This window comes from Rattus norvegicus, chromosome 4 (assembly GCF_021556685.1).
Source record: "Rattus norvegicus strain SHRSP/BbbUtx chromosome 4, alternate assembly SHRSP_T2T, whole genome shotgun sequence".
Classification (NCBI taxonomy): Eukaryota; Metazoa; Chordata; class Mammalia; order Rodentia; family Muridae; genus Rattus; species Rattus norvegicus.
Window position 1 is genome coordinate 88,552,247 of NC_141537.1, and position 15,076 is coordinate 88,567,322.

The 15,076-nt window shown below is 38.8% G+C and overlaps 1 protein-coding gene across 2 annotated transcripts in view; it reads right to left on the reverse strand.

Annotated features, from left to right (window-relative positions):
• Herc6 (HECT and RLD domain containing E3 ubiquitin protein ligase family member 6) overlaps nt 1-14,355 on the reverse strand; it is a 42,307-nt gene extending 27,952 nt beyond the window's left edge. The window contains 8 exon segments of one of the 2 annotated variants that reach the window (NM_001012474.1): nt 126-193; nt 649-779; nt 3,432-3,559; nt 6,797-6,891; nt 8,614-8,841; nt 10,930-11,006; nt 12,222-12,381; nt 14,097-14,330. In NM_001012474.1, the coding sequence (NP_001012492.1) occupies nt 126-193; nt 649-779; nt 3,432-3,559; nt 6,797-6,891; nt 8,614-8,841; nt 10,930-11,006; nt 12,222-12,381; nt 14,097-14,289 (1,080 nt within the window). In that variant the 5' untranslated portion in view covers nt 14,290-14,330. 2 annotated transcript variants of the gene reach the window in all.
• Between the last annotated feature and the right edge of the window lie 721 nt (nt 14,356-15,076).

Here is a 15,076-nt window from a genome sequence, read left to right on the forward strand (position 1 = left end):
CTCAGGAGAAAATGCTTGTAGCACATACAAGGCTCTGGGTTTGCTTCCCCAGCACCAGAGAAAGAAAGAATTCCTGAAATCTAGAGGGAAAAATAAGTCTAAAAAGGAATAACATATACTGATACCCGGCAGGTTGTCACAAAGTTGGCATGTGCTCCAGCAAAAATGTCTTTGACTTCAATATCCACAAGGTCTAAAAAGTAAGATATAAATGTTCAGAGTTTTACCAGGGAAAAATAAACCTATACATTACTTAGTCAAATTTATTCATTTGTTAGAAATTTATACTTTCCTACATTTTGACTACAAATAGCATAAGAATTAATTTTGACCAGATCAAATGTTATTTACTCACTCAATAAACATTTATAGTTGTCTAGACCCTTGCATAATGAATTGGGGTTGACTTGCTTAGGTGTTTGCTTAAATATATCAAATCATGTTGTTAATATAATTAATTAATTTGATGGGTTTTGAATCACTTACATATTTAGACATAATTACCTATTACTCCCGGGGGAAAAAATTAGCAGTTTAAAATAAAAGTGCTAAGAACCATAATCAGAGTTCAGTGGGATCCTGTGAAAGAAGGCTGACTGGGATGTCTCCTTCAGCCAATCAGTCACAAGCTAGCGGAAGTACTCATACCCTTGGCAGATAGCAAGCAGGTAACGTCAGAGCAAGCAGCCTCCTGATGAGTTGCGTTGCTTGTGCAACTTGGTCCACGGCCTAAAGATACCACCTGACCAGTGGTGTAGACATATGCAATGGTGTGATAACTACAATATAAAATACAATACAGTGATAATATGATAGTCCAAGGAATCAGACACCCGTGAGTTTAAAAACTGAAATGACAGATTTACTTTCACCATGCAGCCAGCTGTCTCACAGTATCAGTGTTGCAGAGTACTAGGTACCCCTCAGTCCCTGAAGAGGTGGCATTGACTTACTAGTAATATTAAAGATACTATTAGTGACGGGGATTCACTACGGTTCCTATCATGTGGCTTTTTTGGTTTTGTGTTGAGACAGAATCTCATATAGACTAAGCTTGCCACCATCTCTCCACATAGCCAAGGGTAACCTTGACTTTTTGATACTTCTGCCGTCATCTCCGTAGTGCTGGGATTAGAGGCATAGCTCACCACCACCATCACCACCACCACCACCACCATCACCACCACCACCACCACCACCACCACCACCACCACCATCACTACACCTGGGACCACTGCCCCCCATACTCAGTCTACCCAGTTCAAGGGATCTACACCAGGACTCTGAGTGTTAGGCAAGCACTCTACCAGTTATGCTACATATCATGTATTTTATTAATTTATTCTTAATTTTAAAACAGCATACAAAATATCAGGCTTCATCTGATGCTGTCAAATGTTGTTTTTATTCATCCCCTCTGTCATATCCGCTCAGGTCTCTCAGTGTCCCTGCTCCTTTATCCTTCCACCCTGTGGCATCCTTTCTGCCTCTATGTCATGTGTTCTGTTACCCGCCCTCCTCAACACTTCTTTTCTCCTTTTCTGCTCCCCTTTATAGTTTCATGACCTATCACGCTGTCACCCACACGTATACATACAGATGAACAGTAAAAGCTAAGATCCGCATGAGACAGAACATGCATTTGTCTTCCTGAGTCTGAGTCATCGCTCTTAAATAGTAATTTCCAGATTTATTCATTTTCCTGGAAACTTTATATTCCATTTTTTTCTTGAGAGCTGAAGAAAATTCTGTTGTGTATGTGTATCATTTTTCATGACCTATTCATCTATCAAGAGACATCTAGGCTGAGTCTATTTCCTGGCTTTTGTGAAGACTATGCATGTGTCCCTGTGGTAAGCTATCTAAGTCCTTTGGGTGTATGCCCCGGAGTGGTAGAGTGGAGTCAAAGGGCTTAAGGGATCTCTCATCTGACTTCCATGGTGACCGCACCAGTTCACTCCCCCCACCAGCACTGACTTTATCTCTCCCTCACCAGGATTCCTTTTGCTTTTTGTTTTCTTGGTCACAGCTGATCTGATATGGATGAGGGTTGGCTGAGTGAGGTAGAATCTCAAATTAGTTTCCATATGCATCTCCCTGGAGGCTAGGGATGTTAAACATGTCTAAAAATGTTTGAGGTTATGTGTGCTGTTTATTGTGTGACACTTCTGCTCAATTCATGGCCTGTCTATTCGCAGTTTGGGTTTGTTTATATGTTCTAGACCTTAACCTTCTGTCTGAGGTAGCTGGCAAGGATTTTCTCCCACTGTAGGCTGTCTGTTAGCTCAGTTGATAGATTTCCTTGCTTTGTTTAAGCCTTTAAATTCCATTCAATTTGATGTTAATTCTTAGAGCAATTCCTATTCTACTGGAGTCCTTCAAAAAGTCCTACTATGCCTGCCTGCATCTTGAAGGATTTTCCTCCTGCCTCCCTCTAGCATTTTCAGGGCTTTGGCTTTCAAATTAAGGTTTTGACCCACTTGAGTTGTTTTTTTTTCAAGTATCTGTATATGTATGATGCCCGTGTATGTATGGTGTTTATGCATGTATAATGTCTGTGCATGTAAGGATGCATACACATGAGTGTGGGCAAATGTATGTGTGAGCCTTGGTCCCTGAGCTCATGTCAAGAACCTTCGTCCAGCAGTCTATTAATGAAACCAGCCAAAGATTGCAGTCATGACTCGTCGCTTGGGGAAGCACCTGCTCCTCACCTTCCAAGGCTGGAAGTACAGGTGGACTGCCACACCCACTGCCATTGACAGGGTCCTGGGGATCTGATCTCTGGTTCTCATGCTTGAGCTCACAGAGTATTTTCCATGCTAACTTTGAGTTAACTTTTGCAGAATTAAGAGATATGAATCTAGTTTCACTTTTATTCAAATGGATATCCCAGTTTTGCTAGCACCATTCGTTGAATAGGGAGGGATTTGTTTTGTTTTGTTTTGTTTCCCCAATCAAATACTATGTAGCCCTATTCATGTAAATTGATTTCTGAGTCCCACATTCTATTCTATGTATTCTAAGTGGAAGAATTTAATTTTTTTAATGCAATGGGCTAGATACATAAATACTCAAAATGCCCTCATAATTAGGTTATCTAAAACCCTGAATATTATTCTATTACGATGCTCCTCATCACCATGTCCTAAATGCATGAGATTAATTACTTTTATCTACGTAAGCAGGCAAACAACCTCACCTTTGCTGTTTAATTCTCTCCTACTTTCTATTCAGAGTAAGACAGTATATATGTAGGAAACTTCTAACAATTATTTGTTACATAATTAATAGAAATGAAATTTTTAAATTAAAATGTAAAGGTAAATCTTCAAAGAAAAAATTTTTATTAAAAGCAGAGTCATGCATTTTGGGTTTCTGAATAATAAACATAATACTTCCTGTTCAAACTTTTAAAAAAAGCTTGATACCTTCCACATTCTATCTGTGAAACATGGCCGCCAATCCCTTCTATGAGTTGTGGACCTCCTCTCCCACTCCTGGGGCTGTGCTGTAGCTGTTCAGAGCTACTGCCTCCAAATGTAAACACTTGTCCATCCTGTTTAAGAAATAAGGAACCAGATTAATTTCATGTTTTAAAAGGTTAATGATCACAAGATGTTAGTATGAAAGTGATATGTGGAAATTTTTGTATCCTTTATGATTTGATTTATACATTTCCATAGATTTATTCCAAAATTATTTATTTAAATATTATTTTTAATATAAGCTGATGAGATTAATTAATCTCATGCATGCAGAACATGATGACTATTAGCATATATTCAGGGTTTTAGATAACCTAATTATAAAGGCATTTTGGATATTTATGTATCTAACCATTTACATTAAAATTATTTCTATTCTACATTTATAAATTTTCATAGCTTATTCAAAATATTTATATTATTATTCCAAAAATTATTTACAAATTTATTTATGGAATTCTCTCTAAAACTATGCACTTTGAATATGGTAAGAGTGTATCACATGCTTCAATTTGCTAAGAGAGAGGAGGGAATGATGGCTCAGCACTTAAGAGCATGTACTGCTTTGCAGAGAACCAGAGTGTGATTCCATCATCCACATCAGGTAGCTTACCACTACCTGTAACTCCAGCTCCAGGGAAACTGAATCCTCTCGCACTCACACACACACACTCACACACACACACACACACACACACACACACACATGGGGGTGGGGAGAAATAGAGACAGAGTTAAAATAGTAAAATAAACATATTTAAAAATTTAAAATGCTAAGTATCTCTTAAATATTCTCATAATTCTCTCTTTCTCCTTCTCCTTCTCCTTCTCCTCCTTCTCCTCCTCCTTCTCCTTCTCCTTCTCCTTCTCCTTCTCCTTCTTCTTCTTCTTCTTCCTCCCCTCCTCTTCCTCCTCCTCCTCCTCCTTCCTCTTCTCCCTGTCCCTCTCTATTATTTAAGGAAGAGAAAGATACCTTTTCCACACATATACTATATATACCAGGCATACCTATAATTTTGTGAATTGTGTTCCAATACGGGTAGGAAAAGAAGAACTAGATGGGTTGTTGTTGTTGTTGTTGTTGTTGTTGTTGTTGTTAATTAATTATTTTATTTATTTTCATCCCAAATGTTGCCCTCCTCCCAGTCTCCCCTCATAGAGTTCTTCCTTCTATCCCCCTCCTCTTTGTCTCTGAGCAGGTGCCCCACTCACACACACAGGACATAACTAGATACTTAAAGGGCGTTTGTTGACAACTTAATCAATGACAACTGCTTGAATTCTAACACCAACATTTAAGTATTATGATGGCTGCTTTATCTATTTGGGTATTTCCTGAAAATACTCTCTCTTATAAAGATGATTCTTAGGGGCTGGAGAGAGGGCTCAAAATCTAAGAGCACTGGTTGCTCTTCCAGAGATCCAGGGTTCCGTTCCCAGCACGCACATGGCAGCTCATAACTATCTGTAACTCCAGTTCCAGGGGATCTGACACCCTCATACAAACATACATGCAAGCAAAACACCGATGCATATGAAATAAAAATAAATAAATCTTTTTAAAAAAGAATTATTTAAAAATATAAAAAAATTTAAAGGTGATTCTTTAAAACAAATCTAGAAGCTCGTGGGGAATAACCCAGTTGGTAAAATGTTGGTCACATAAGCATGGGGAGTTGAATTCAATGCCCTGCATTCACATGAAAAGCAAGGCACTGTCATGTGCCCTTGTAAACCTAATGCCAGCAATATGGAAATAAAGGATCCCTTGGGCTTCCTGGTCTGTTGGGTTAACAATGAGCCCCAGGCAAATGAGAGAGACCCTGCCTCAAAAAACAAGGTAGATGGCTCCTGAGGTGCAATACCCAAATACCAGAATGTTATCCTCCAGTCTCCACAAGCACATGCATGCATGCACAGACATAGACAGAGACACAGACACCCACAGAGGTCTACCTTTCTCTCGACAACTACGATTAATACAATTCGAAAAATTGATTAATATAATTCAAAAATTGAGGTTTCCTAATTTAAGTCATGTTTTAAAACAGTTAATAAAAATAATAACATTAAAATAATTTGGTGATGTAGGAATATAGCTCAGTGGTGGGGCACTTACCTAGCATTACTAAGGTATTGTGTTATTGTGTTTTATTTATTGAAAATAATTATAGTTAATAAAAATACATTTTAAAAATTATTTGATGCATATTTTTTTTCTAGTGCTGAGAATCAACTCCAACACCCAGGTAAATGTTCTCCCCTGGTCCTTCAGATTTCAGTTTTTAAACAAACATCCGGATTATAAAAACTGTTCTCAAGTCTGTTCCTTATGACAATGAGAAGAATCCATCCCATTCGAATACATTGGATAGCTAGTATAAGTGGCAGAAGAAAAACTAACAAAATTGGCTGTCATTATACCTATCAAGGGATGTAACAAAGTGTGTTCTGTTCTGTGGGGTGGGCTATTGAAAAACAATAAAACAAAATTTTCTGTAGATCTTGATTGCCAATGAACGACTGCACAAAAGTTTAGCTCCCATATTAGCTTCTATCACAGTGCCTTGAAACATCTACTGGTTTATATTTAGTTCCGTTTCCACCTTAGATATAGGTAGGTTTAGGTATTGAAATTCATTTTGTGTCATATCTAAGCATTTATGTTCTTCTTGGATTTGTTTATGCAAACCCTAACCTCTGGGGTCTGTAGAGATTGCTCACCAGTTAAGAACACTTGTTGCTCCTGCAGATGGCTTAAGGTCTGTTCCTAACACCCATAAGGAGCCTAACAGCTTTGCAATGCCAGTTCCAGAGGTTCGGGTCCCTTTTCTGTTCGCTGTGGTGCTCAGACACACATGCATACAACACACTTCTATCCACAAAATAAACCTTTAAAACAAAACCCAATTTCTAACATAGCGCTATTAAGAAATGGAATCGGGCCTTTGTTAGATGATCAAGTCATAAGGACAAAGCCTTCATAAATGGAGTTATTTATTTTCTTTATAAAAGCAAACTCAAGAAGAACACCCTGACCCCTTCTACTGTGGGAGAACAGAGCAAAACTGTTCTGGGAATCAGAAAGTTACCCATCGTTACTTATAAACCTGCTGGCACCTCTTGGATGTCCTAACCTCTGGAGCTATGAGAAACCATACCGCTGGTGTCTCTAAGCTGCACAGTTGGTGGGGTTTTGTTACAGTAACCCGGACAGAGTAAGATCACTTGCTTTCAATAATAAACACCACATATATGTTTTTAATAATTCTCCGATGTCTGAACGGGAGACGCACATTTCAAATTACCTCGGTAAGCACTGCAGTGTGCTCATAACCACAGCTAATATAAACCACATTGAGAGTCTTCAGGGCACCAATTGAATGAGGCTTGTAGATTTGCTCTGTTGAAAGAAAGAAGAATTTCTAGAATAGAGAAAAAAGACTGAGAGACAGGTTCGTAGGTTCGAGAGCAGCTTAGGCGACAAAGTGAGGCTCTAGAGTGTGCGGGGGAGACAATCTCAGAATTTATCTTCATATTTTTATAACTTTTGTAATTTCTACACTTCTGATGCATAGTAGGTGCCTGGATGTATGTAGTAGTGACACTGAGAACTAGAGAACCTACCTTCAGAGGATTAAGTGGGACGTAAGAGCTCTTCGCAGTACTGGCACGTGGCGGCTGATACGCAACAGCCAAATGTAAAGAATGAACGGAAGAGAGTGGAGTTCTTGGAGAAGACTTCTTACTGAATTATATTTTAGAGGTACAGTTGCCCAGACTTTTTTTTTTAAACTCACAACTAGTCATTTTCTCTAACACGAATCCTCTAATCAACGATTCCCAAAGTTTGCATATTACAATGCCATGGAAATTCAGAACAATGGCTGAAGCCTGACTGTCATCCACAGACATTCTGATCTAATTCGCATGGAGCTTAACCTGGGCATCAAGAACTTTTTGTTGTTGTTGTTTTTGATTTTAATTTTTTATCTACATCTCACGTCTTCGGAACAATTATGTTGCATATATTTAACTATTGTAGCAAATGGAAAATATAGCTTTTCAGTAATATGTCTAACTTCTATTTATCCAAAATTATTTTATTTTTCACCTATATTAGTCTTGTTCAGTTTTAGGGAACTTTTGTTCAGTTTTTAGTGGTCAGATCAGCATAATGTAAGTAACACAAAGACTGCTCATAAAATATTCCTAAATACGTCAAAGCACCTTTAAATTATAGTTCTTTCTCACTAGATTTTACCCAATCAATGTATCATAGTGTATTTGAGAAACTAATAAAATATAGAAAAATACAGGAAAGTCTCTACACTATTTAAAAGACGCTCTTCTACAAAACTAAATATTAATGGATTGTCTGAACTGTATTTTTAAGTTTTATTGAATATAATAGAGAAATCATATCTATATCTCACAACAAGACATAGAAAATTTATAGTTATAATCTTTCTCATTCTCAGTTTCTAAATTTCATTAATGTTATGATTTTGTTGCTAAGCAGTGTGCAAATAAAGGGCATCAAGAACTTTAAAGGCATCCTATGGAGACAAATGGTTTATAACCCAGGGCCAGAGTTCATAAATATGAAAGGTTACCTGGCAAACAGCCAATAAGGAAGCCACTAGAATTTCAAAACGCTAACCAGTTGACATTAAAATAGAGAGAGATTAGTCTAAATGATCCAGGTGGGCCCAATGCTATTCCTTTAAGAAAGCTAGCGACAAAAGAGTCAGAGTTATCATAGCATGATTTTTAAAAGATTTCATCTGAAACCACAAGTTTTGCAGAAACAGAAAATATCCTATTACTGCTAGAGTCCTATAGAAGCTAGAAAAGACAAGAAAATGGGGATTCTCATTCAGAACCTTTAGGCAACCCTGCTGGCTGAGATGGAGTAACAGACTCCTCTGACTCTACATAAAAAATGCATTGCTGTAAGTTGTTAAATTTTGTGATATTATTCCAGAAGCAAGAGGAAGCTGATACAGCTTTCCAGGTAATGCTAGAGTGAGTTTGGGAACCACTGTGATGTACGCTGTGTCAGGCCACTCTTCCAGCTACAAAGGAGTAACAACTTGTTATAAGGACAAAACTATTTTCTTACCTTTAGCACTGTTCCCACTGAGGGCCAGCTGCCCAGATCTGTTGTTCCCCCAGCCAAATGAAGTCCCCATGAGAGACAGAGCAAAACTGTGTGTGCCACCTGCAGCTACTTGAGCCAGTGGGATCCCCTCCAGGGACTTCACCTTCTGTGGGCTGGCTTGGGAACATAAATTATTCCCCAGGCCCAGTTGTCCTTGTCTGTTACTTCCCCATGAAAACACTTGGCCATCTAAAAAAATGAAGAACACTTAAAAACTGTATACCTATTTGATTCCCAACATGGTAAAATCTATCACCTCAGTTACCCACGCGCGCGCACACACACACACACACACACACACACACACACACACACACACACTGGTTTTACAGAAGTATCATTGACAAAGGAAAATTATACATATTTGGAATAATGAAGTAATATTCTAATATACATATACACTGTAAAATAAATGCCAAAATTAGTGAAATAAATTTCCTCACAAGGAGGTTTGTTGTTTTGTTTTATTTTTCCAAATACTACTTGTAGGGCTGGAGCTGGAGCTCTAGAGTGTGCTCAGGCTAAGTAAGGTCTTGGGTTCAAAGACTGCCCAGGTCCAAGAAAATAAGCAAACAGGAAAGTGAGACAAAGCAAAGCCCTACTCTCTTAGTAAATATCAAGTAAAGAACATGCTATTATTAACAATATTCACATCATGGGACAATGGTTTCCAGACCCCATTCATCCTATATGTGAGTTCATGTAGCCTTTGAACACTTCCTCCTTTCTCCTACCTGAATGTTCCTGGCAATAGCCACTCTATTCTGTTTCTCCAAGTCCAGTGTTCTTTGATTTTCCGTATAGGTGAGTGAGATAGGTAGTAATTGTCTTTTTATGTTTGGTTTAAGTTACTACTATAATATTCTAAAGTTGCAAATGCACAATTCTATTTTTTTTGTATTGGACTTAACTCTATAAGCCTTCAAAAAAATGAAACCAAAGTAAAAGAAAAAATAGGACTAAAATTTCTGGACAAAAGACAAGGCATATTCAAGATCCCCTTCAAAACAATGTCCATTCTTTTCCCTTGCAAAGGCAACTGTGTTCTTACAGCTTTTCTGCCTCTAAATACTTGTAGTTGTCCTTGACCTATGTTTTCTATATGCTTCAAGCTAGAAGAGCCTGGGAAGCCACAGCAGTCTTGAGCAAAAAGAAGCATACTATTAACTAATCTAGGTGCTGGTTCTTTGTCAGATAAACAAGATTGACAGACCCTTAGCCCAATTAATCAAAAGAAAGGAAGACAGGTCCAAATTAACAGAATCAGAAATTAATATTAAAATAATACAATACACGCCAAAGAAATTGAGAATATTATAGGGGAATTATTTAAAAAACACTTGTACTCTATTCAGTTGGAAAATCTAAAAGAAATGTACCAATTTTTAGATTCATTCAAACCACTAAAGTCAAACCAAGAAGAGATTAACCAAACAGACTCACAACAAATGAGGAGATTGAAACATAATAAAAAGCCTCCAGCTAATATAAATACACTTAAAAATAAGATGAATATCTCAATAAATGCAAATGCCTTGAACAAAAGTCAACGTACTTTCATAATAAAAGTTCTAGAGAGAGCAGGACTAGAGGGAACATAACTCAAATTAGTAATTAATAACATTAATTTTAAAATTAAAAATTCATATATGAGAAACCTTATCCTAAATGGAGAAAAACTTGAATCACTCCCATTAAAACCAGGAAGGTCATGAAGCTGTCTACTGTCCTCTCTTTTTCAATATAGTGCTCCAAGCACTATCTGGAACAAAACGAAACAGAGGAAATTTAAGAGTCAAAAATAAAAATGAGAAAGCAAAATTATCCTTATTTTCAGATGACACAATATTAGACATATCTGACTCCAAATTCTGTGTCAGAAAACTTCTAGAAAAAAAACTTCAGCAAAATGACATTATACAAAAAGCAACTCGTGAAAATGAGTAGCCTTTCTAAAGGCCATCGGTAAATAACACGAGGAAGGAGTGGTGGCCACGCCCATTCACAATAGCCTCAAAGGAAATACGCATCTAGGACAAAGCTAAGCAAGGAGGTGAAAGACCTCTGCAATGAAAACTTAAAATCTCTGAGTGAAGAGATTTGGAGACATTAGAAAATAAAAACCCCTCCCATGCTCAAGAACAGGCAGAAATAACACTGAATATGACCATCATACCAAAAGCAATTAACAGATTCAGTGCAGTTCCAATCAAAACCCCCACAACATTACTTTAAAATATTTCCTTATGACAGAGAGGTCCCCAAAGTATTCTTTACCTTCTGATAATGCCAAAGAGTGGTAGTGTCCACAGGAAACTTGGATTATTTTTATGCCAGCCAGAGAGTTTATTTTCCTATAATAAAAAAAAGTCACAAAAATCTGTTGAACCTTCTTTAGGATGAGTCATCAAGGAACTTACAGTCATTTAAAAGTATTTTGGATAAGACATCAGATCTCAGGGGACTATTTTAGTCTGTTCTTCTGGAATACCACTATCCCAAAGTGTCAGGTTCGTTTGTTTTGTTTTGTTTTGTTTTTTTCCTGCTTTTTATGATTTTAGCTAGTCAGGGGAAGGGTTTCACGCCCAGCTTCCGAGAACTGCAGACCACCTCTCTTCCTCTGTGAAGACAGAAGCACTGGGTTTCTCCACCTCTTCTGCATCTCCTAGATCTCTGTAATGAACTAGAGTCTTCTTTCCCACACTGACCCTGCTAATGCTGCTCCCATGGCTGGAGTTTCAATGGCTGCAGTGTTTGGGAACAGGAGCAATGCCATTCATGTAACCATTGCATCACTAAATGACAAGGCATCCTGACTCCCTGAAAAGGACCACCATCAGTCCCTGTTGTGTACTCCTTAATCCAATATTTTCACTTCCACACACAGCACACAGCCAAAATCACCTGGCATCTGAGGTGTGGGCTGAGGTTTTTTGTTTGTTTCTATTTGTTTGTGACTTAGGGTTTTTAAGGGTAATAAAGGGTCTTACATAGGTCTGGTTAGATTCTGACTCTCTATGTAACTCAGAATGACCTTGAACTTCTGATTCTCCTGTTTATGTCTCAGTAAAAGTCTGGGTGTTTTAGAGCTTCCGGGGAAGAGTACAGCATGTTCCACTAGTCTTTTTCCTCATAATGATAATGGCTAGTCTCCCACATAGGAGCTTGAGTATTTGGGAAAATACAAAGTAAGTTAATGTGAGAAGCTCTGCTTTAGTCGGACACAAGATAATCAAGTAAGATTTCTTTCTGGATCCTTGGTATCTTGATAGTTAGTACTTAAAATAATATTTATTTATTTATTTATTTATTTATTTATTTATTTAGAAGTCCTGGTGCAGTCACATACATATATTACAATAAGTATAATCAGGACTTAAGAACCACATATCATTTCATCCTTACTCTCTCCTTCGTGGCCCTCTATTTCATCAACTCATTCTACACATGCTTTCCTGGCCATTTTTCTCAACATGTTTTCATCCTTGAGGCCAGTCGTCTTTGTGTCCTGGCATCTGAGTGCCTAGCACTCAAAAATATTGGAGAATATAGTGAATTGAAATACTTACGTAGGCATGAAGCTTATTTCCTTAAATTCTCCAATCCCCAGCTGCCCTTCAGAACCGGCTCCCCATGTGAAGACCCTTCCTTGGTGGCAGACAGCCACTGAGTGCTCCTTCCCACAGCTCACCAGGTCAATGTGTACAGTACTTAGTGCCTGAATTGGTTCTTTGGAAACAGAAACAAAAACAAAACAAACAAACAAAAACCTCCCGTAAGATTATAAACATCTAGAGTTAAAGACAGTAATTGTCTTTGAAGAAAAGGGGGGAGGAGGAGAAGTTACCCAGATTCTTTGTCTCCCTCAATGTTAAATCAATTCTAAAGTCCTTACTAAACATGGTGAGGACACAAACCCACTATGTTTATACATGTGTGGAAATGCAGCTGTGGTACGTGGACTACCTGGACACAACATGGCTGGCAAGGTTTGAGCATCTTCAGTTTCGATACGAGCAAACTGAAACCCAGCTCAAAATGACGTTCACAGCCTAGGGAAATGAAACTGAAAGGTGCCCATTCATGTCTGGCAAGGGCTTTATCATTATTTCTTAGATGGTACCCCACAATTTTCTATCTAACCTCTTTTCTTTTGTTAAATACAGTACACAAGTTCCTGAGTCTAAGAACCTCTTTTCATTTACTTTCTGTGAATTCCTGTATACACATAAATTACTCTCTAGGTAAAAGACTAATAAAATCCCATTCTAGTTGTTTGTTTTCCTGTGTTTGGTTTTGGTTTTGGTTTTGGTTTTGGTTTTGGTTTTGGTTTTTTGGTTTTTTTGGTTTTGTTTTGTTTTTGCCTATTCTTTTTTCCCCCAGTTAACTTTGCAGCTTCCAGAAACCGAATCTAAAAGGACAGAAGAATCCTTTTCATTTTCTACACAGTTCTTCAAATTATTCTATGCACATAATCAAAATATAGTCAATGGGAATGTAAAATAGTCCAGTGGTAGACTACTCACTTAGCATATAAAGTGACAAAAACAAAAAAAACAGAAAAACGAGCTAGAACTTTAGTTAGATCTATACTTAAAAGTGAATCAGTATCATATATAAAGAACCCTAGTGTACTAACATGTTGGTAAAAACACAGCTTATTTAGATATAATTACAGTAATTTATAGTGACATTTCTATAAGGATTAAATATAAGCAGAAAATGAGACAAGGAGGAGCGACAATGTTCTTTGAGCTGCCTTTTGATGTGATTACAGGTGGCTTCTTTTGAGAAATATTTTATTTGTGTGTGTGTGTGTGTGTGTGTGTGTGTTCGCGCATGCACGCGCGCATATGTGTGTACTGGCTCATAGAGGCATCGGATCCTTTGGAGCTGGAATTAAAGGTAGTTGTAAACTGCCACATAAGTGTTAGGAACTGAACTCTTTACCAATGACCCATCTCTCCAGGCCCTACAGGTGGCTTGTTCAGTACGGTTTCTACATCAGCTTTAATGCCCCAAAATGCTATTAGACTTTTTTAACTTAGGAGAAAAGATGCCCCAGAGTATTATTACTATGCTAGTTAGAGGCTTGGAAGCTACTGAGTTTGGAAGACAGACTTCCCCCAGAAAGTTCTCTCAGGCTTAGCTTGGTAAAGGAGAGGGCGGGACCTTTTTCTTGTCCAGAGGAAAGCACGCGTTTCTGTTTAGTTTCCAGTTTCTGTGAAGAGGAATTGGAAACCGAAACAAAAACAACTCTAGAGCTCTGGGAATCGAAACAGGTGGCCAGTTGACGTAAGCTGCTTAAAGCATGGTTCCCGGCTTCTAGACATCCCTGGTCCAGCCAGCCCTGGTCCAGCCACCCGGTATCCCTGATCCTCTGGTCCAAAGACCCGAGGCGCCCACATCCTGTCCTGAGCACCCGCTCAGGAGTTGATAGTCACCTGGCCTTTTGGTGCTCTGCGGACTCTTCTGGCCCAGCTGGCCCCTGCTGTTGTCCCCGCAGGAGTACACCCTGTGGTTGCTGAACAGTAGCAGCGAGTGGCGTTCCCCGCTGGCCGCCTTCAAGAGCTTAAGACCAGTTCCTGCCTCCAGGCGCCGAGGCTGCCGCCTTCCTGGAGCCCAGGTGAAGTACATCCCTGCGATGCCCAGCCACCGTGGCTCTGTGGCTCTGGTATGTCAGATAGGTTCTCAAAAGCAAGTGACCTAACTTCCCTAACCCCTCCCAAGGGCACTGCCCAGTCCCTTACGTCATAGTTCTTTCGAGTAAGTGCCAGCTCCTCCCATGTCTTCAACAGCTTTTCCACTAGCTTCCTTAATTTCAAGTGATATCTGAGAAGACAGGGAAGAAGAAAATATCCCCATTGTAAGTAAGCCACTTGTGAGTCTTGCTGCTCTGGGGAAATTGCTAAGTCTGTGAAATATCTATTAAGTGACAATATTCACACATTGTAGCAATTTCAGTGGCAGCCACGTCCGAGGGAATCTGATTTCCTTGGCAATTCTTACTGGCAGTTCTTTTATTCTAGTCCTGATTATTAATTTTCAGATCACATATTAAGCATCACATAGTAAATTTGTATGTATAATAAATAGATTATGGAGTGTGCACGGGGCAGGGGGTTGTTAAAGAACTTTTGAAAAAGTTTCAAAGTGGCCTAGAAAGCCAAAGCTGGAAAGCCTATGGGGCTGTAATACTGAACCCCAACTAAGCTGAAAGGGAGACACTGTTGTCCAACTGCATCCAACTGCAGAGTAAGGGCAGGGTCCACCTGGGGAGAAATGAAAATCTTCACATCAGAGTTGTACAAGCAAACAGAAAAAGGAAAGAGCCCCCAAAGAACCCTCTTTTGCCATGTTTGCTGAGCTCTGAAGGGAAGAATTTGAAGGAGACAAAGCCTTTAGAGCTGTGTGTTCCAAGGTG